The 22,747-nt window shown below is 44.3% G+C and overlaps 1 protein-coding gene across 1 annotated transcript in view; it reads right to left on the bottom strand.

The window, feature by feature from the left end:
• EPHX2 (epoxide hydrolase 2) overlaps positions 1-22,747 on the bottom strand; it is a 587,345-nt gene that overhangs the window by 480,906 nt on the left and 83,692 nt on the right. Inside the window, exon 6 of the mRNA XM_078649944.1 lies at positions 22,183-22,257. Within this exon, the coding sequence (XP_078506070.1) occupies positions 22,183-22,257 (75 nt within the window). The remainder of the gene's footprint in view (positions 1-22,182; positions 22,258-22,747) is intronic.

The following is a 22,747-nucleotide window of genomic DNA, read 5'->3' as shown; positions in this document are numbered from 1 at the left end:
TTGAAAATTAGTACGTTTTGGTGAACATTATCTGCGCCATCTTGCCTCTTCCCCTGATGCCACACTTTTGTCGTGCACACCCGCCATTTTAAGATGCCCCGATCAGAACGAACCCTTTTGCATGCCGCTGGCCCCTGACATAGCCCTTCGCCTTCACTAAACCTGCACGCTGACCAACCCCCTGCTTGCACCTGCCTAGAATCATAAACCCCTCTTCGGCGCTGCTCTGCCCCAGGCCCTCATCCTGTTCCCAGCGCGACACCTCCCTTCTTCCCTTTCATGATCTCCGGCCCTTAGATGCAAATCCCCTTTTTCCCCGTGTGCCCGTTTGTCTTCCCCGTTCCCAGGCCGACACCCAGCTCTGCCGATACCATTCCTTGCCCCTCCCCGTACAGTAGATAGCTTCCCCCATCAAAGGATCCCCGGGTTGATCAAAGCCCCCACTCCATGAGATCCGATCAAACCCCCCACGTTCCGTGAATCGACGGAATATCCAGCTGCGCGATACTCATCACCTGGTGTGACTAGGGTGGGGACTTCAACTGTAAATGCGTGTGGGAACGGGCCCAAAGGGGAGTTCCGGGAATGTCTTTTCCATACATCAAAGTTTTAACATGAATATGTAATCTGCAATAAAGTCATAAAACAGTGTATAAGAGGCCAGGCCTCAGAAATGTAGTTAGAGCACCTCAGAACGATACCTTCTGCCCGTTTTGTTGTGTTCTCCTCCGGAGAGAATAAAAACCTTGTTTCCTGCCTTCCAGTCTCCAGCGCCTGCCTCTTCATTGATTAAATAACTAGAGGGTCACAGAGGCAATACCGCCGGGCAAATACCGATTGTCCCCGACCCACACCAGGTTCAACAATTGGCGTCCCAAGCGTGGGGCCCATCAGCGACTCGTGGATCCAGTGGGAGAGGTCCCGACGACAGAGTGAACGACTGCAACGATCGGGAGAGCTCTTGCCCAATAGACCCTCGTCTGGCAGCCGATCATCCGAACTTCACTAGTTCCGAACAGACCTCTCTCGAGCGATCTACGGTCCTGACTGGGAACCATTAGGAGTGCCGTGAGAAATACGAGAAAAAAAAAGGACGAACGGGCGCTGGATTCGGAAGACAAGAAACTGTCCACATGGTCCGGGTAAGGTCGTGTAATCACGACAAGTTGCGAAATGATTGCTTGATTGTTTGATTGCTTGATTGTTTAAAAATACTAGTATTGCTCTTTATTTATTTGGAGATTCATGGTCTACAAACGGAGAAACAACGGGCTCTCTCTTTGCAAGCAGTGGAGGATAGGTAGGGCAGCAGCCGTGCTTATTTTTTCTCCCCCACTCAATAATTACTTGAAACTGAACTGTTGTTCGCAAAACTATTGTTTCCTGGAGATTCCCTGTCTGCAAACAGGGAAGAGACCACCCTTTTTGCAGATAGTGAAAAGGGTAGGTAACGCAGATCTTTGCGGACCTACTCATTCTCCCCATTGTTATTTATTGGTCTTTTTGTTATTTTTGATCCATGAGGTATTCACTGCCGGCAAACAACGTAGAATAGAAATATTCTGTCCAGTCTTTGCACCTAGTGATAAGATAGGCAATGCTGACTTTTTAGTCCCTCGTTACGAGCCGTCATGTCTGTCTTCTCCCCACTGATTAGTAGCCTGTTTAGCCCGGACCGTGTATTAGAGGTGGACCATATAGCTCCACTAGAAGGCACCCCTAATAAGGACATGTTCATAAACTATGGATTAGTCACCATAGCCTATAATAAATTGTGGCACAGGTATACCGAAGAAAGTCAAGACAAACAGTGGCCACTGGCAGGATCCTTTGACCTTGATAAAATAGAAACGTTAGAAATAGCCCTTCGAAATAATAAGACAACGCCTATTATGCTCGACAGTCTCGGTATGTGGCGCAGAGAGGCTATGCAACGACAGAGAAAAGACGAGGACAAACCAAGTAGAGAAATATACCGACAGGACAACCCCAGGACACCGCTACCCACAAGTTATCCCCCGACACTACGCAAAAGACGACCAGACTTAGGGCCAGACCAATGCGCTTTTTGTAGATATGTCGGACACTGGAAAGCCCAATGCCCGACTCTACTGAGCGTGAGTAAAGGCAAAGGGCCGACAGGAACGACAGACCGGCAGTACGAGAAAAAGCGCGAGACAAAGAAGAACCCGACTTACATAGACAGACCGGATAGAACCACCACGTTTGATTATGCCCGATGGCACAGATTTCGCCAGGACAATTTCAGCGGCATGCTCAAGTTCTCCTAGGTCGGGCAACGTCAAGACGGGAACCCAGCCTCGCTTTAAAATTCACAGACGGACAGAGATAATTATGACCAATAACTGTTTTTTTATTCGTCTTGGGTCTTTGTATGTCGTATTTGTACTGTCCCCCCGTCTGAGTTTGTGTGTATGTAATGTACGAATCTGCGTCATCCCTCTACACGTGTTTTCGTGTTACTCAACCTCTGTTAAGCAGAAACTTAGCATAAAAGCAACCTGGAAAGAAAGAAATGGTACAACCAAATCCGTAGACCATTGATGAACTTGAACTTTTAATTTAACACAGCAAACAAGAAATAATAACGGTAAACTGTAGAAAATGGAAGTCAAACAGAACATTCGCCCCCCCCCCCTTCTGGAACCTTCCAAAGTAGGGCAGGGTTACGGCTACGCCCAACCAGCGACAACCCATATAAGGCGGGCCCCGCTGCCAACTCTTGGTCAGGAAATCTTAACATATGGGGAAGCCGGAGGAGAGGCAGGGGCCAGCGGAGTCCAGCCGCAGCGGCCCTGGACAGTTGCAGGCAGTCCCGCCACATGCCTCCTCGGCCCAGCCGCAACGGGCCTGGATAGACTTAAGTAGTCCCGCCACATGTCCAGAGAGGGACGAGACACCTCTTTCTTTTCCCTTCCGTAACAGCCGCAGCAGCTCTGGACGGCGGGATGTCCTGCACGTACCTCCACAACAATTTGTCCAAGTTGGGCTGGGAGGGAGAGGCGACGCGGACGAGCCTCTCCCACCTCCACCGATAGGAGGTCTCCCAGCCCCCGGCCCAACGCCGAACACCCCCAGTCAGGCGATGGTGCCAATACTTCCACAGCACCGAACACACCATGGTGGCGCCCCAGTATTTGCGCAGCACCGAACGTGCAATGGTGGCCATATTTTCGGAACACCGAACCTGCAATGACTGCACTGATACTCGTGCCGCGCCGAATGCGCGCCACAGGTGGCCATACTCCCACAGCACTGAGCACAAGACTTGGGGAACACCGGATGTGGAGAGACCTTCATGCGGGGCGATGAAAAAGAACAGCATGGAGTGCACCGGGAGAAGGAGACGGCGCGAACGAGTCTCCCTCGCCCCCCCCAGGTGGGGGCGTCACAGCTGCACCCCAGCTGAACGTCCCGCTTTCACACAACAGGGACCTCTTCCTTTCACTCCGAAGGATCTCTTCCGCTCTTGCAAATTCGACGAGAGTGGCCCCTGTAGGGCCTCAAAATGGCGTCTGGGTCCGCTGGAAGGCGGGCCCCGGCCACTAGAGTAACTTTGACCAGCAATATAACTCGGACATTTGCCCACAGGGGCACGAGCCCCCATCTCCGACAGCATCTCCGCAGCCTTGGAGACCCTACAAAAGTCCCCGGCGGAACCTTCGGCCTCTGCAGGCTTCCGGTAAGGGACGGCTGCCTTGATCGCCAACGAAACAAACATGACATTGCCACTCCTTCTGTTAGCATGAATTCTAGAACTGCCGAAAAGGACTCTGGTCCAAACTGCCAGTAATGGGAAACATTTCCCCCTGATGCTGCTTCCGGACTGAGCCGGCCCCGCCCAAAATGGCGCCGGTATCAATCGGAACTTACGAACACCTCGTGGTGTTCCTTCGCACTAATATAAACTTGATGTTCTGAGACTTTATATGATCCTTTGTACACTTGGCTAGAAAAGACAAGGAGAACTCACTCGACGAACAGTATGAAAGGATCCCCGTTAAAAATGTTGATTACAAATGTACAATGTATTATATTTTTATAGCTGATGTAAACCTCATTTACGACGCACACGTACGGTATGCATATAGGAAATCTGATTGCAACTATTATGATTATGCTTCTAAATTATGAAAATAAATGCCCCCGAACCCCCAGCCAATTAATAGACGTTTTAGTTTCTTACAAATGAATGAATAAAACTTTCCGATGTTTTTATTGCTGCAAACGACACCCCCCACTGTACGCACTTTAGCCATTGCCACGACCGGCCAAATACGACCGCACCCTCATAATCCACGTGCTGAAATGATTTTGCAAAATAAAGTTTTTTTGAAACTATGGACGGGTATTGCATGCTTTACTTTAAAAAAAAAAAAAAAATGTGGGATCGGTGGGAAAGTTCTTTTCTGTGCACCCTACTCTGCTCTCTCTTTAAGGTTGAAAGAAGATGGTTGCCCAGCCCTGGAGGACGGATCGGATCGACAACACGACACTCTGCCTTCAAAGTACGCGACTGACTCATGAACTCTCGCGTGGAGGAAGACCTTGACTTCCAAGGATGGGTAAAACGAACGGTGTAAATGAGGGAATGTAAAAGGAGGGTGAAATGAAATGATGTAAATGTTATAAAGTACAACGCTCCAAGGTATCAGGGAACGGAGCTGACCCAAGAACCGAAGAACCTTAGAACGCCACAGCGTTGAAAGAGGTTTAAGGACCCCGATAGTGAGATACATCCTTTGACTAGATACCTCGCACTAGGTACCTCTGGTTTCCTTTTTACGTTTTCCCCGCACACGACCTATAAGGACACACTGCCCCTCTCCCCTCCCGACCCCAGAAACCATACCCCCGGGACCCTGCCCCGAGGAGGAAAGACGAGTAAGAGGTAAGTAAAGGACTTATGAATCCATGTATCTGAATATGCGCGAATGCTGTCTCCCCCACCCTCCTTTTTTTCCTCCCTCTGCAGGTTACATCAGAGATTACGGCCGAGGTGTGGCGAAGATCTGAAGCCTTGCCATGTCTAATACACGAAGCAGACTAGCGCCGCAGGTGGTGCCTAAGCACGCCTGCAATCTACTCACGTATCGAACAAACCCGAGAAATTAGCACGACCTGATAAAAAGTGATCACCCTTAAACCAGACCGGACGAATGAACCCATGTCACGTATGATGCGAAACTATGAGAGAATGTGTGTGTGTGACCGAGGCGCTGACCCAACTGGTCGAAGGACCGAGAGTGCGAGAAAGTGCGACAAAATGGTACCTCCTTTCTTCTTTCCTTTTCTCAAGGCACGTCCCCTCTACCCTGTCTAATGCTCAAACTGCATGATTACAAGATTCTAACGCAGACCCGCGAATGTCCTTTACTGTGTAATGCACTAAATAGCCTTTCTTGAATACACTGCCACCCTCTCTGTTGCACGTGTACTATTTAGCCTGCCGTTGCACTCTCTCTCTCTCTCTCTCTCTCTCTCTCTCTCTCTCTCTCTCTCTCTCTCTCTCTCTCTCTCTCTATTTTTGCACTCCCACTCTTCCGAGCGATTAGCCCCGAAATTGGCAGACTGCCACCCCTAGCGCACCACCTAATTGGCTTCAAATACCGTCAGTATTTGCACAAAAACTTGTCTTTAATACAATCACCCTGAGACCGTGTCATTACCTCTCCTTTTCCGCTAGAAGCCAATGAACCGAGGTTGGGCCGTAAGGGAAAGGACAGGTAAGACGACAGAGGTTCCCTAATCTGGCCCGTAATAAGGGAACTACATGTCAACGGCTCCTATGGTATAAAACAAGGACCCCAGAATACGCGACCCTCCCCGCCCCGAATTGTCACAATACCCAAACAGGAAAAATGATCACCCCTGTTACATCCCTTGTATCAGCCGCTACAAATTGGAGTTATGAAACTACCCCTCATTCCCGGTTGTGAGAGATGGGTCGATTTACGCCCTTACCATAAGTTTTCTATGTCCCTAGGTGTCTTCCGATGAGACCCCTGTCTTCTCTAATTTAGTAATCCGGCCGCGAGAGCCTGCATAGGGACCAGAATGATGTTTTGCAAAGTTTAAGATTAGACTGGAGCAAAGAAAACCATTACACTGTACCATGCCGAAAGCGAAAATGTTTAGTTGAAAAGCAGGAGGCATTGATAGAAAATAAATGTTTAGCCTATGTTCGTCCATCAGCAAAATATCTGTTTAGTACCATGTCGATAGCACACAGTACCCTTGGTAAATATAAAGCCCTAGAGAACGGCACATCTTTGTCAAACCCGTCTTACGAAGGTGGGTCACCATCAGATGAACTGTCGTGACTGTAATAAATAATTGTGAAGGAAAGTCATAGTAAATCCAACAGGCTCGTCACCGGTCATTCATATGCCAGTTGTGAACATTAATATAACGGACATTTTCATTCTTTGCCTGGAGCTGGGAGAGAAATAGACTTTTTGATTATCTTCATCTGCAAATTCTCTAAAGACTGTCTTTTCAAACTTGTTTAAGGGTACTGCTGTTGGAGGAGAGAAGGACCGGATGTGGGAGCACGAGGCCTGACCGCAGACTAAGGAACACCTGCGACATTAGCCAAGGCGAGACCACGACAGAAAAGAGCTGCAGGACGAGGCACTGTTTTCGACAACATGAGAAGAAAGGGCCGACCTGATGCCCCTGCTCGATGTCCAGTGTTTGCCGACAAGTCCCCGCTCTCTGAATTCGGTCACACGCCCGCCTATCTGAAGTCTCTCGTTCCCCTAGTTTGTTCCTAATTTGGCCTTGCTCCATCCCCCTTTTCCTCCGACCTACCCTATGGACTGTTTTGTACGCTTTTCTTCCATCTGAACTTTCTGACAATCACCTCAAAGGACACAGGGCGAAAAGGACCTTTCCGACCAGAAATACGAGGGAAAGATCGTGCCCTGCAACGCGAGACCTAGAATAGAGCTGGACCCGTAGCTCCATCGCCGGTGTTCCACCGCGCCAACGAAAGACAACAAAGAATAATGAGAACTCGTTAACTTCGAACATTTTGACATCCTCAATCACCGTTTCTGCTATGCCTCATTTCTCTCCCAGCCGCCATTGTATTGATCATGCCCCAATCCGAATCTGATATATGTAATAACCTACCAGTTCACGTTATGAAATGTACTTGCTGCTCTCGCTACAGAATCGTTTTTTGTATTAAATTTTTATGACTTTCCTGCTAAACAAATTGATCAAAGTTTATCAAATAGGTCCACCTCCTAAAAACTAGAAATGTTAAAATGTATTGTTTACAACTCTTTTTCATCTAGGGTTCCTACCGTTTTCTTTCTCATGCCCACCACAATAGAACCGAGTAGAAAATGAACCAGCAAGATGTCTTGAATATGTTAAAGGGAGGACTGTTGAAAATTAGTACGTTTTGGTGAACATTATCTGCGCCATCTTGCCTCTTCCCCTGATGCCACACTTTTGTTGTGCACACCCGCCATTTTAAGATGCCCCCATCAGAACGAACCCTTTTGCATGCCGCTGGCCCCTGACATAGCCCTTCGCCTTCACTAAACCTGCACGCTGACCAACCCCCTGCTTGCACCTGCCTAGAATCATAAACCCCTCTTCGGCGCTGCTCTGCCCCAGGCCCTCATCCTGTTCCCAGCGCGACACCTCCCTTCTTCCCTTTCATGATCTCCGGCCCTTAGATGCAAATCCCCTTTTTCCCCGTGTGCCCGTTTGTCTTCCCCGTTCCCAGGCCGACACCCAGCTCTGCCGATACCATTCCTTGCCCCTCCCCGTACAATAGATAGCTTCCCCCATCAAAGGATCCCCGGGTTGATCAAAGCCCCCACTCCATGAGATCCGATCAAACCCCCCACGTTCCGTGAATCGACGGAATATCCAGCTGCGCGATACTCATCACCTGGTGTGACTAGGGTGGGGACTTCAACTGTAAATGCGTGTGGGAACGGGCCCAAAGGGGAGTTCCGGGAATGTCTTTTCCATACATCAAAGTTTTAACATGAATATGTAATCTGCAATAAAGTCATAAAACAGTGTATAAGAGGCCAGGCCTCAGAAATGTAGTTAGAGCACCTCAGAACGATACCTTCTGCCCGTTTTGTTGTGTTCTCCTCCGGAGAGAATAAAAACCTTGTTTCCTGCCTTCCAGTCTCCAGCGCCTGCCTCTTCATTGATTAAATAACTAGAGGGTCACAGAGGCAATACCGCCGGGCAAATACCGATTGTCCCCGACCCACACCAGGTTCAACAGCGTACCCCGCAGTAGAACCAGAGGCTCTGAAATTCTAGACAAAGGCCTCACCTGCGAGTAGAATCCCCCTCAAATAGGAATCCGGACGGCTGATGGGTGAAGTCTAATGCCCCTGAGACTTCAGCAGGAGGCAAGCTCAAATCAGGCCCTTGGGTAGTTGCTTCAGGAAGATGGATGAAAGTTTCAAAGTCCTTTGCCTCGAGTTACAGGGACAGAGGTTCGTCTTGACATGCAGAAGTAATACCCCGTGTAGGGGTTTCAACACAGATCTTTATACCCCAAAAGACTTTGTTCTCAAAAAGTCACAAATCACTGAACCGAGCCAGAACCGGTTTTGTGTCGTCCTGGAGCACTTTATTTATGAGGCGGCATCCTGCCTTTCGGGAAGAGGGAGTCTGCCATCAGACGCCCAGTGGGAGGTGGAGCCATCATTCACCTTGCTAGGCACAGCCCTGTGCAGATCAAAGGGACACCCCTCCCCATACTTCAACTGCAGAGCTCTCAATTTAATCCAGGTCAGCCTCAGCCTGCCCTCACCTTCCAAAACCAGACAGCCAATACACATAACAGCAGAGCACATGGGAAGGCGTAGGCAAAAAAATACCTACTTACCAAAAGTGGTAGTTTTAAACACAGAATATAAAAATAACCGTCACTAAAAGATGCCCTTTAATATTTGGAGCAAAGGCATACTAAATTCGACTTTCCTATCATGTTCCTTGGGTCAATTAGGATGATACCAATTCATACTGTCAATTTACAATAGGGAGCATTCGCGCTGTGGCACTGAATAGCAGTGGCCCAGCGCCCAGAACATCTAACACCAGTAAAACACAGAGGAGACAGAGGCGAAAAATAGAAGGGAGACCCACGCCAATCGTGCCAGGTCTAACAATTACACACACATTCATTTTTTGTAGGTAGAGGGAGATTAAGTGATTTGCCCAGGATCACAGAATGTTGAGATGGTGCCGAGGCTCAAACCTAGTTCCCCAGCTTCAAAGTCAGCAGTTCTGGCCGTTACACCACATCCGCTACCCAAGCAGATTTAAAAGTCAGAACCTATCTGCAAATTGTTGATGATCATGGAAAACCTTGTCAGCCCACTGGTGTTCACCAACTTTTGCACGTGGTGCCAGCTGGAATGCACACAGACCACTCCTGCGATAAGGATTGTGAATAAAGCAGTTCCACCATACTGAGATGATTCCTGCAATTTGCACATGAAATATCCGGTCAAGTCAAACTTGCGAATCAGGATAGCAAATGAGTATTTAACCTATCTAAAATTGAACATGTGTGCACAAGATAATTCGTGGTCAGGCATTTAAAAACTCATCTGTCACTTTTAAAATTGGTGCTTAAGCTACTAGAGTGCCACTATCTGAAAGCTGCACAAATCACCTTTTTATTTCAATTCTCTTTGGAGTTACTAGGATCAGATTGAGTCAATCAGCACCTTCACCACAAATGTCAAATCAGAACCTTTCACCACTGATGTCCCTGGCCATTACCTATGTATTCAGCTTAAAAGTGAGTACCAAGTCACCCCTTTATGAGGTGACACTCAGGGGCACAAAGTCAAGCAGTCGAAGACTTACTGAGGAAGGTGTAACAGAGTCACTGAACTATCCAACTAAGACTGGTCAGTGAACCAGTGTCCAGCAAGTGATTGATTAGTCTTTAAACAAGCACTGGGATAGCCAATAGGTCTCGCTTTTGGGACCGTAGAAGTATTTAGTTATGCAGCACAATATCCTTGGTGCAACAACATCAACTGTTGCATGGCTAAGCACTTATAAGGTCCCAAAGGCAAGACCTGTTGGCTATGCCAATGCTTGTTTTTTTCTTTCAGCGGCTTTGTTTATCTGCGGACAGGAGTGCTGCTGGTTTCTGGCAAGCTATTACTGAGATTCATACACACCCGGCTCAAGGTGTATCCAGTAATGGAAGATAAAAAAACAGTTCACTTGCAGCCTCGTTCTTCATGCAAAAAGAGTCCAGGAGCACGAGCCTCTGGTTTCTTTCAAGTTTGGAAATTCTTTGCGTACGTAGCACAAGGCCCCGTTCACCGATTACCAGAAGAAAACTACTTACCTTCTTATCGCAGTAAGTTTTCCACAAAAGTGTAACATTTGACAAAGACTAGACACAAGGACAGACGCAGGGACGACACAGTATGCAATAGAAAAGACAGTGGCACGTACAAAGACATAGAAGATCCCTGCTGCACCCTCCTGCCCCCCCTTCCCCAAAAGAATAATGACAAATGGGGGAACCCAAATGCTGCGACAGGAAACACCCAGAGCCTGTGCTTAAGAATGTACAGACACTAGGACAATAAACGGGGAACAGCCATCGCAACGCAACTTTTACTACGCGTTGTATTACATCGCATGCGTTACAACGCATGCAATGCTACAACGCGTAGTAAAAACTACCCATACCATTACATCGCATGCGCTTTTACAACGCATGAGATGTAATGGCTATCCATGTCGTTGTGAGGAAACTGAGGCTGTTTCCTCACAACGACGTGCACCGCCCCTGGAAGCAGGAAGCAGGAACCGGGAGCAGAGACGGTGGCGCTGGAACCACAAGGAAAGAGGTAAGGCTGATTATGCTTGGGGTGGGGGTAGTGGTTTAGGGTAGTGTTGTAGTGTTTTAGGGTTAGGGGTAGTGTAGGGGTGGGAGTAGTGTGGGTAGTGTTGTAGTGTCGTAGTGTTTTAGGGTTTAGGGTAGTGTAGGGGTGGGGGCAGTGTTGGTAGTGGTTTAGGGTAGGGTAATGTCGTAGTGTTTTAGGGTTGGGGTAGTGTAGGGGTGGGAGTAGTGTGGGCAGTGTTGTAGTGTCATAGTGTTTTAGGGTTTAGGGTAGTGTAGGGGTGGGAGTAGTGTGGGGTTTAGGGTAGGGTAGTGTTGTAGTGTTTTAGGGTTTAGGGTAGTGTAGGGGTGGAAGTAGTGTGGGTAGTGTTGTAGTGTTTGTGTATTGTAGTGTTTTAGGGTAGTGTCGTAGAGTTTGTGTAGGGTAGTGTTTTAGGGTTTAGGGTAGTGTTGTAGTGTTTGTGTAGTGTAGTGTTTTAGGCTTTAGGGTAGTGTAGTAGTGTCGTGTTTTAGGGTTTAGAGTAGTGTTTGTTTTTTGTAGTGAAGTGTTTTAGGGTTTAGGGTAGTGTTGTTGTGTTTGTGTACTGTAGTGGTTTAGGGTAGTGTTGTGTTCGTATAGTGTAGTAGTTTAGGCTTTAGGGTAGTGTAGTACTGTGGTGATTTAGGGCAGTGTTGTAGTGTTTGTGTAGTTTAGTTGTGTACTGTTTTAGGGTTTAAGGTAGTGTTGTAGTGTTTGTGTAGTGTAGTATTTTAGGGTTTAGTGTAGTTTTGTAGTGTTTGTGTAGTGTTTTAGGTTAGTGTTGGGGGTTGTGTAGTGTAGTGTTATTGTAGGGAGTAGTTGTGCCGGGGTAGTCTAGAGTCAATTACATTGCAAACCTTTACCACGAGTTTAGCTTTACTACGCATGCCTTTCCGCTGTAATGGCATGCGTGGTAAAAGCATACCTGTGGTAAAAAATTGCGATGCAATGCCATGTCATTGTCATTGACATCGCGTAGTAATACCTGCGTTGTAATGGCACGTGTGGTATTAGTATGTGATGTAATGACATACAATCCAATAAACACATTGAGAAGGGGATAGGCAGAGGTGGGCGAGCCACTGAAGGCTCGAGCCAGAAGACCAGCTCGGGCTCAGGCCAAGGTCCTCTTGGACCCTCGAGCCAAAAACGAGCTGAGCTTCCATGTGGCTTCCGCCTGCCACTCACGCTCTAACCTCACGCACCAAGCATAAATAAAAGAACAAAACACTAATCTCTGATGTAAAACAGGAGAAAGAAAGAGACCCATCTAGTAGCTGAAGTGTGAAATGTGAAGCCAGTCAACCTGGGATCAACCTGGTTTCCATGCTTAACCAAACTGTGTGATCTTACGCAAATAGTGTATTTCACCGGGCTCCCTTTATCTTAATTATTACATATGAGTGCATCTTGAAATAAGCATGTTCGAGATGTATGCTATACACAAACCTCTCATGTTTCATTTATTAGACTATAATGTTGCTTCATGTGTAATAAGAATCTATGTCACATGTTGGGGCACACAACAACAGACTTGCCTCTTACATGTTAACCTCCCGGCCTGCTAGTAAGTTGAATAGGACAGCGGATGTTCAAATAGTGAGACATGGAGACAAAAACACGGTCACTAGGAGACAGGAGGCACTACGCACAAGTCCTGGGACAGGAAACACTGGCATGTGTAGAAGAACATAAAACAGTGAACAAGCAAGCATTGGTTTGGTGGAAAGTTGCCCTCACGCTACCCAAGAAAACAGTAGAAAACAATGTGCAAACTGACACTGATACAAGCTACAGCACTAAGAAGCAGTGGAAGAGTAAAAGCTGAGCTTTGTTATTAAAAAAAGTGTAAATAAGATATTGCAGACTATATAAATGCGATTCAAATACAATATAAAGGACCGGTGTTCTTACGGTCAAAGACTAAAAAGGGTTCTAGGAATTAAATGGGGAAAGATGGACATGGGTATGATTGGAAAAGAGACTATTTATGACTTTTAGGTTACTTTTGTGTAACACTTTAAACTAATTCAGGGTGTGAATTTCATACCAACCAGTTGGCTAATTTAAAATGTGCCAGAGAATAAACAGCAATCTGCCTTGATGGCACTTTTAGGCCTAATGGCATTGCTCAAGATACTACACAGCTAAAGAGTCTTGTATTCTTGCCTGCCCCGCATGTTAATGTTTGAAAGTTAATATTAATGTTCTAAAATGTACATTTTTTTAAAATTAAACAAAAGCTCATATTCCTTAACAGGAGATCATAAAGGGGTAATTTAAACTGTTGCTGTAATAATAGTGACTTCTCCCAATCAGGATTGGGAAACGACCCAAGTGACTAATTGGGAGGGAAGGGTCTGTGGACAACAAAGGCCTCTCTCTAGCGTGTGGTCCTCTTCTAAGCTTCATCGTTATCCCTCACGTGACAATAATGGAAATGTCCATGAGGTGGCCAGGTACCAGGGAAGGAAGCGATGATGCCTCCAAATGTAAGGGTTAAAGTGACTGCTCTGCAGCCACGTTTGCTAATGCGTATGGGACTTTGAGCCTTCGCTTTTCCTATCTGATCTTCCCTTTTGGTTTTCACCAGTGCTCTCTGCTCAAGCCCATCAAGGGCTATCGCTTGAACGAACCCCTCTCCCGTACTGGCCGACACTAGTCAGCATGTACCGGATTGCCTTTGACCTTCATGACCCACAATTCAATGCATTTGTTCGCTCTCTAGCTCAAAATCTGAATCTTGTACCAAAAGGGTTCATTCACTCTTTTTATACAGGCAAGGAAGAGGGTTAGAGCATAAAGATCCAGCACTAGTCACTTGTTGAATGCGACAGCCTCTACAACCTTTTAATCACCTCTGTGCATTTGGTCTGGGGTGTGACCCACATACACCCCAATTTAGGCGGTTCAAGAACCACCACCAACAAAAGCACAAAAGACTTATAAATAAATTGTTTTGATCAGCAAAGCACATGTAGCGTATCTGAAAATAAACACATCCCTTCCTACATGAGTAAAATGTAGCTCAGTATTTAATTTAATAAATCTATTTCTCCTATCCGATGCTAATAATATAATTTTATAACGCTATCATATACCTGAGGTCAGTGTAGTACCCGTCCGAACATATAGTGTCAACACGGCATCATGTTGATATCATTCAGAGTTAATGGGACACATGAAAATAAGACTATTATTGATGAAATAACTATTTAGAGTAATAATTACTTGGTTATTATGCAGTTGAAGTTTAGAACTAAAAGCACACTTATGATGTGTTTATTTTCAGATACGCTACATGTGCTTTGCTGATCAAAAGAATTTATTTAGTCTACACATCAAACAACAACAATTAAAGGAACCTATTCGAGGTAGGATTTAATAAAAAATAAAAAATAGTTTGGCTAATATTGTGAAACTTGTTTTTTGAGCTCAGCATGACCCTTATATCTAAGTAATATTTGTGAATGGATAGTATGTATAAGGGTTCATGAAACACTAATATTGTATATTGAATGTCATAGCGATGTCCACATCACGAATATGACTTGTGATGTTATATACATTTTTTCGATTCCTTTATAGTTTTTATACCTGTACAAATTTACTTATATCTCAGCCATTTGAGATTGTGAAAGATGTAATTTTATTGGAGATGTACTGTACATTTCTTTCTGCCCATTTTTTCTCCCTTCAAAAATGTATTCAATATAAAGAATAATTTATTAGAATGAAACTGAAAGCAAGACCTTCCAGCCTGATGTAAAACTCAAATTAGCTTCCCATTGATTTATATTTTCTAAAATGTCCATATGTATTACAGTTGCTGATGAGCCATGAAAATGAATTGTCTGGTTCTTATATATTGAATGTTTTTAATATGTTTGTAGTGTAAATAGTTTTTTTTGTAATTGCTTTTAGCCCTGAAGAAGTCCCAAGAAAGGGATGAAACGCGTTGGCGAGCAATTTTGTTGTATCTGCTAAGAATTAAAAAAAATTGGAATAAAGGGACAGTGTTCTCTACAATCAAAATACCATTGTTTGGCCTCTTTCATTGGGAAGCTATCTGTTTTATTTTGCTTTGTTTTTAGAAATATGATGCTACATTGCCGTCACATAATATATTATTTGTGTTTCTCGGGTGCTGGGTCAATTTTGTGCTTTCATTCACTCTTGTCTGTGCATTTTTGTTTCAATATTATTTAGGGGAAAAGGAGGTTGAGGCCGAGCCAGTGGATGTGGGTGGGTTTAATGTATAGAAACAATCTTCTCGTTTGGCATTTTGGCACAGGGGTGATTGCGAACCTTGTCTAGTCATTTCCTCTCAGGCCCACCATCTCCCTACAGACTTCTGGGAACCTGGATTCCAACAGCGAGAACAGTGTTCCTCCTCTGTGGCTCCTTAACATCTACTTCACCTCACAACTTCCCTCTGTTGTATGTGAGAATGGACACATTCATAAACATTAATAAAAACACTTATCAGCAGTTGTGAAGAGACGTTTTACCTTACAAGACGGGCTCTCTGCAGTTTTGAAGCTTCTAAATATCTCCTGAATGCCGCTATCTTGTGAAATTGATATGCCTTTGAATTCAAGTAGTAGAATATGATACAAGGACAAGAGTACCCCACCGCACGAGGAGCTACCCTTTCCGGTTAGAAAATCACAACTGGAGCACTTGTATGGACAACAACCTGGGGGCGATTTGAAGTGAAGTTCTATATTACAATAACACAAGCCAGGGGGGAACCCACACTTCTCCTAGAAACAGACACCCTGAGCCTGTTAGCAAAAAAGGCTGAAATAGGATATAAAGTTCTAGAAAACAGCGATAGTCACACAGGGAATGGAAATTCCACACAACACTAAATAGAAGCGACTACTTTCTAGCACAAGATGTAAGTCGGTCAGTAACACAAACGACAGACAACTGAGATCACATACAGTGTCTGCAATCACCGGCCGGAGATCCAGCACAAACACACTTGGATGGCAGAGCCAGAAGCGATTTGTCAGCTATGTGACTTGGGCCTTGTAGGAACCGGATGTACTTCCTCATGCTCTGCTCTATTAGGAAAGGCAGGGGCGTAATGGCACCCGAGGCCATACCATTGGCAGCACAGCGCAAAACAAATCTTAGTTAGTACAGTACATGAAAGACGCCTACAGGTTCACTGATGAGCTTTGCAGCCTGCGGGGAGAGACCCGTGAAGCTATCTCACACACATCCTTGTGAAAAAAGATTACAACACCGATGAATCAGGAAAGCTTTGGCAACTCTTACACACTCACGAGCCATGCCCCTACAGCACTGTTATAATACTCTGTACACAAATAGTTCTGGGCAGTTTGAAAGAATTCTCAGCACTCAGGCTTTCACTTTTTTAGGTCTAGCGCTAAGTGCTTCTTTTGGGAGAAAGTGCGAGCCTTGCTTCTGCAAAGTGCTCTTGGACTGAACTTGATCTCGGCTTCTTGTTGAGCCCTTGGCGGATGATCACACGTATGAGCCCCAGGGTGTTAAAACCACTAATTAGCACAATCAATTTTAAAGAAGGTAAAAAGGTACATAAATCTAATAGACAAGCCTGTACCTTTTTAGCCTGGCAGACAGTTTAACAACTCTCGACTGGTGCTTTCCTTAAACAATCAGTCCCTTGGATTCACAACAGAGCTTCACAGTTGCACGTGTTTGCCATGAGGCCAACCTGCGTCAACGAGAAGAGGGGTGTCTTGCTTTTCTGGTTTATAGAAATGCAAATAACAGGTTCTCCTGCAGGTGGGCTCACACAATGAAGCATATCAAAGGCTGTCTTGTAGGATATTCTGTTGGGAAGGAGCTAAGGGACTGTGTGGCTGAAAAACAAACCATGCAGGAGGCCCTGACATGCCAGTCACAGCGCCCTGTCTGTCGTATTTGAGTCCCCAGCTGAATTTGAAGAACAAAGAAATATTGCCTCAATTGCTATGCACATAGTTAAATATTATGAGGAAGACAAAACACTGAAGCACTCAAGACCGTTTCCTTAAGAAAGAAAAAAAAAGGAAGGACATTCAGTAATGATCTTCAGTTTATCATCACAATGCATAAAGGCAGTATAAAAAGACTGAAAGCGAATGACACTCAATAGAGGAACAAGAGCGCCCGCCTCGCGCTGAAAGTAAAAAAAAAAAACAGTTTGAGGGGGAGGGGGGAGAGAGTATGGTGCATGCGCCTGTTTCCCTTGAGGGAGCTAGCAGGAACCATCTGTTAATTACAAACAGATGGTTTCAAATCTCGCTCCTGCAAAGGAATCGCCAAACTTGCAAGCTTTGCCATTCAAAGCAATGCAATGCGTGTGTGTTTTTGGGCGAAAAAGGTAATCAATTACTAAAGATCGCCTATGCAGCACATGCGCGCTGCATAGGCGAGACCTAAAAAGGAAAATGCACTTTACTTCAATCACAAATAATGTAAAACTGCACCTAATATTCCAGAAGCAGAAAATTAAGTTATGAATTACTATTACTCTTAAGCGATTACCAAGAGAGACAGCTTAGGCTGCTCCTGTGGGACAATCTTGTAAAATAATTATTGTGTCACAATTTCAAATTAATCTTTGGGGTTTCACCCTCACAGGGACATGAGATTTAGCATGTCTTTGGGGCATGGGTTTGTCCAAACCCCTCATGGATGCATTCTGGCAATTCTCCCCTCCCGTTGATAGTCAACTTTGTTCCCCCTTTAGTTCATTATCTTTGGTTGCACACTACCTTTTTTTATCAGTTCAATTGTTGAGTACGGCATGCAGGGTTTCTGGTGTTTCAGACGACCATGATCAGACTTGCCTCTTACGAAGAGAATCCGCTAACCCATCAACTGAGCGCCATTCTTCATGTGCTCTCTTTTGGTTGCTGCAGGTCACATGCTCCTGTCTCCGATTGCCAGCCGATAGTGTGCGACATTGTCCACATCCCACATTCCTGCTTGCTGATACGTCACAGCTTCCCATGTGACCCTTCTGGAGAAACAGACTTGACTTGCCCCCCAAACTAGCCTACAAGGTAGATCTCACACACACGCTTACTTGAGTTCCAGTAGCCAGGCCCTAAATGTTTCGATTTCTCCACACAAAAAAGGGCTTGTCCTTCCAGGAGAGAGCAAAGAAGTCATCTCAGACACTATTGGACTCACCAAAACACTTACAATAGATCTGTGAAGGTCTATTCACCATCTCGGCTCTACATGCCAGTTCTTTTTACTTTGCAGACCACTTTTGCTTCCTTTCTCTAGGTCGGTTGTCCAGTATACTTATTTCCATCACAGACAAAGACAATGCAGTAACCTCTTGCAAAATGTCCAGTAAGGGTAATTTACTCGCCTCGTCACTGGGCTCCCCCTGCCTAAGGGTTAGCGCTGATGCCACTTGTCAGTGGGTCTGAGTGTGGGCTACCCCAAGTTACATCATCCTTTTCTCAGGGCCTCTTTACAAGTCCATCATCATCTTGCTCATGAATAGTTCCTCATCGCTACCTGTGTCCTCCTGCATCTTCTGCAGATTCCTTTAGCAACTCATCACCACAATGTTGTAGTTGGAGAGCAGGGCCTTCACACAAGAGTATGGAGCCATTAGGCAGACAGTATGTTCCTTATTTCATGTTAGGTCCTTACGTTATAGCCGCAGCCTGATAGCTTTCGAGTGGGACCCATCCTCTGTCCAACTATGTTGAACTGCCAGACCTCACCCAGCAGACAAACACCAACATTCAGTGCATCATTTTGTTTTCCAAGTGGGTGTTTATTGATCTTACACTATAGCGACACAGGAATTCCAAACACATGTATGGAATACATACATAACAAATCTCTATCACAAAAGGTCATACATTTAAGTTGATGACCATTTTCTCCACACATGGTCCAATGTGGGTGGTGCCTTGTAACCAGCCAAGTGTTGGGGCTGGTGTTCGGCATAAAGTGGGCATAGTGACCCCACGTGTAAAATGTTGCTTTAACATTAACAGGGCATTTCATGCATCAGGATATTCTCACAGGTCCATACTCAACGTTCTACAGCAGGCACGTCGCGAGAAAAATGTACTCTACATTGAACTCCAGACATCTTGCATCCTTCCATACTTAGGATCAGACTTGAAGGACTAAACAGACCTGTATTGCTCTGACATGAAGCATAGAAGGAAGCAGACTGCACAGTACATGGGGAACCTGTTTTGTCAGCTCAAGTACCAAAGCCTGTTGATTTAGTGCAGATACTCCAAAATGCTTGTACCAATGCCCAGCCCAACTAAAAGAATAAAGGTGTTGAGAACTGAGCTCTCACGACCATTTGTCAAGGCTAGAGAAGTGATCATCTCTAGCGACAGCTACTGGTAAAGACAGAAGAGCTCAAGATATCTCCGAAGTGACCATGCTGTGATTCTTGCCCTTGGTGCTCGCCCTACCTTTGGTCCTGGATTGTGCTTTGCAGTGTCTACCGCATTGCTGTCTTGAGGCTCATCTACTCGAATACGAAGATCGCATCACAACCCTGTGGTGGCATACGAACAAACACGAGTGCACACATCTGCACTGAAATGAATAGTCTGTTAGTAAAAGTAACCTGACGTGTACATCCTCCGTTGACAATTGTGACCACAGAAGGGCGGAAACATCCAGGACACTGTCCGCGAGCATTCTAGCCAACTCGTTTCTTCAAGAGTGTAGTGCCTTAAGTGTTTGCCTTCACTGCACCCACCCTAGAGTCAAAGCCTAAGACAGAGAGTCTTTAAATCTAGTGATCTTGCAGTAGTTTCCGGTTCCATAAGACCATACTTGTTACAAGGACCCCCATTTCCTCTAAGTACTCTTGGCACACGAGAAATGACTTGAATGAATGGACTGATGTTGTCAGTCTTTCAGGCGTTTCTTAATTTTGCTACTACATTTTCATCCCATTTCTGAAGGTGTGCCTTCACTTTTATCCTCCCATACCTAATTATTCATCCTATGTGACCTCCAGCTTTGCCATACATAAATCAGCTCTACTGATGTATATTTCCATTCTTGAATCTAAATGGGAAGGACTAGATTATGCTATATTTTAATTGTATTTGCACTGAACTAGTATTGATTGTATTTTGGAAGATGTTCAATCTTTCATAAATAAAAATAATTGGAGGGGTTATAGACAACTCACTATTCTTCTTTCTATTACTGTCACTAATCTTAGAGGGATGAATGGGTGAATCGACCTAGCTGGTATCTGAACCTTCTTTGGTGGGTAAATAAGTGCACGTCAAGAGGTTGGGTTTCGAGGGATCGCTCAACTATAGGCAACATATAAAAATGTCATTAGAAGAATGAAAAATATTTCTCCTTGCTTTCTTACTTCAAGAGTGAGTCTTCAAAATTTGTAGGCATTTGGGATTTTTATTATTAAAGACTGTTGGTTGTGCTTGCTGTGAGAAACTCAAAAGCTCCTAAAAATTAACAGATTAGAGGAATAAGCATACATATACTTATATAAGAAAAAACAACACAACGAACTACTATCAAACAGAATGACCTCAAAGCAACTCACTTTCATTACACTGCCTATAATCTTTTTGAGGAGTCTCTTTGTTTGACATAGAACGGCCAAAAATGTCCTCTTTTAGTTTACATCATGCCTTAATGAATGCCTGTTTGTAGCTTCTCTCTGAAGGCATCCGACCCCATTTTTAGGTTCACCACTAGATGAATATCATGTGCATATTTCTGGAAGTCCAGCTTGTATTTCTCTAGCATCTAGCGTTCACATGCACATATCGGTCAAATAAAAGTAGAGACAGGGCCGATCACCGAAACAGCCAATAGCAGAATAGTTCAGTTTTTGACAGAAATAGATCACCTGATTATTTGCTGGTATAAAGTTATGGATCCGGACTTTAGTTTTGGCCACAATCCCGGCCTCTGCTTAAGATGATCCATTAAGACAGTGATCAAAAGTGATAAAGGTGGTCAGGGAGTCAACAATAACATACCTCCAAGTCCTAGTAATCTCCTATACAACAACTAGTACTCAGTATCTACCAGGGATGATCCAATTTGACGACTTGGCAAAAATGTCAATCCTGGGTGGAGAATATAGGTGAGACAGACCAGAAACCTAAACTCCTCAGAATATGTTAACAATGATACATTATATTGTGAAATTGGCATCACAATAATGAACCTGCAAATGTAGTTAGAACTGAGTGACAGGAAAAGTTGCCTGGAACCAGTGATGAGAGTACTACTCCTAGATTTTCTCAGGTGGCACTACAACAAGGCACCAGAAAGTAATAACTCAAGTTCTGCGCGAAGACCTGGAACTCCGTACCTCTACATCTCAGGCAATCACAGTCACTGCCTCAATTCAGGAAGGAACTCAAAACCTGCTCTTCGACTGAACCGCAGACCCCGCCACCCACACAGCGCATTGAGACCAAAACTGGCAAGAAGTCACGCTTTACAAGAAACCTGATTGATTGAGGTCTGTGACGTGTAGATTATAACACGGATTTAAAGATAGTTGACTGTTATATTTAATGATTTTTTCTTTACAAAGATCAGCTTCTAAATAAACAATTCGTTTTTGGTAAAACTATTTTATTGAATTCATGTTCTTTGTATTTATTCTAAAGTTTCTATAAAGTCCTCATTTGATCAATGGATGCTCCCAGGAGCCAAGTGCAATGGAGGAAGAGACTAAAGGTAGGTTAAAATTGATTCAGTAGCAAACGCTTGACAGAAGTGGAGGATCTTCAAGTTCTGATGATCGATTCATAGAGAAGATGCGGTGGAAGAGAATTCCAGAGAGAAATGCCTTGTTGTTGGTGCAGTTAACTTCCCCCAAATCATTTCAAATGTAAAGGGAAAGAGAGCAATGTGAGACTGCGCTGGGACGTTGACCATAGGTTTCTGGTCGGCCTCGCAGTATTACTTCAATATCACTATGGAAATAGGTCAGGGTTCCACAGGTAATACTAGTTTCTTATAATTAATTTTAAAACAAAATTAAACACATATAGGAGAATTTATATTTGAAAAAGCATCCATCATTTATGGATAAATTAAGGTGTTCTGGGATGACCAATAAGTCAAGCAAATTGCTGAGTCTGGCTATAGTCTTGCGAATTTAACCTGCACGTGAAAAGGGCTATGAAGTAATTTAAGATCAGTTTTGTACATCGATATAAAAAGAGAGCAACATGAATCTTAATGGGTTAATGAAGTGTATGCATAACAATAAAATGAACAAGGAAACATAATTCACCTTAATTTGAACATATCCATGACTTATTTCATCTGGGCGGCAGGAAGTTGGGCAATTATCTTCAATGTCAATAAGCTACAAAAGGAAGAAAACAAGTCTTATCAGCAAAAACTCTCAATAACTGGAAAAAATCACTTTATTTTCTGAATTACTGCTGTAAACAAATGTAAAAGAAATGGTATTTAAGGATCAATTCACAAAGGTGCATTTGGTAGCTCTCCAACCGTACTACTTCATGTACTACTAAACGCAATTGATTAAGGTACAGATAAAAATGTTCACATATACATGTCCTATACATTAGGCCCAATTCCTAAAAGGCCCAGATTAGAAAGATTTACGCTTGTAGCAATCCTGAACTATAGGACTAAGCTGTGAATACTACAAGAGGGTAAGTCAGCTACAATTCACCAAAAACAACCACAACTACTCCAGTAGTGCTAAATGTAGTAATAGTAAACTACATAACATTAATTTAAAAACGGTTATATACATTTTGATTTGGCATATATATCACAAGGCAATTTTTTAAACAAAAATTCTTAATACAAAAATGTTTAAAAAA

Source organism: Lissotriton helveticus, chromosome 6 (genome assembly GCF_964261635.1).
Source record: "Lissotriton helveticus chromosome 6, aLisHel1.1, whole genome shotgun sequence".
Lineage (NCBI taxonomy): Eukaryota > Metazoa > Chordata > Amphibia > Caudata > Salamandridae > Lissotriton > Lissotriton helveticus.
This window is presented reverse-complemented; position numbering and strand designations above follow the sequence as displayed.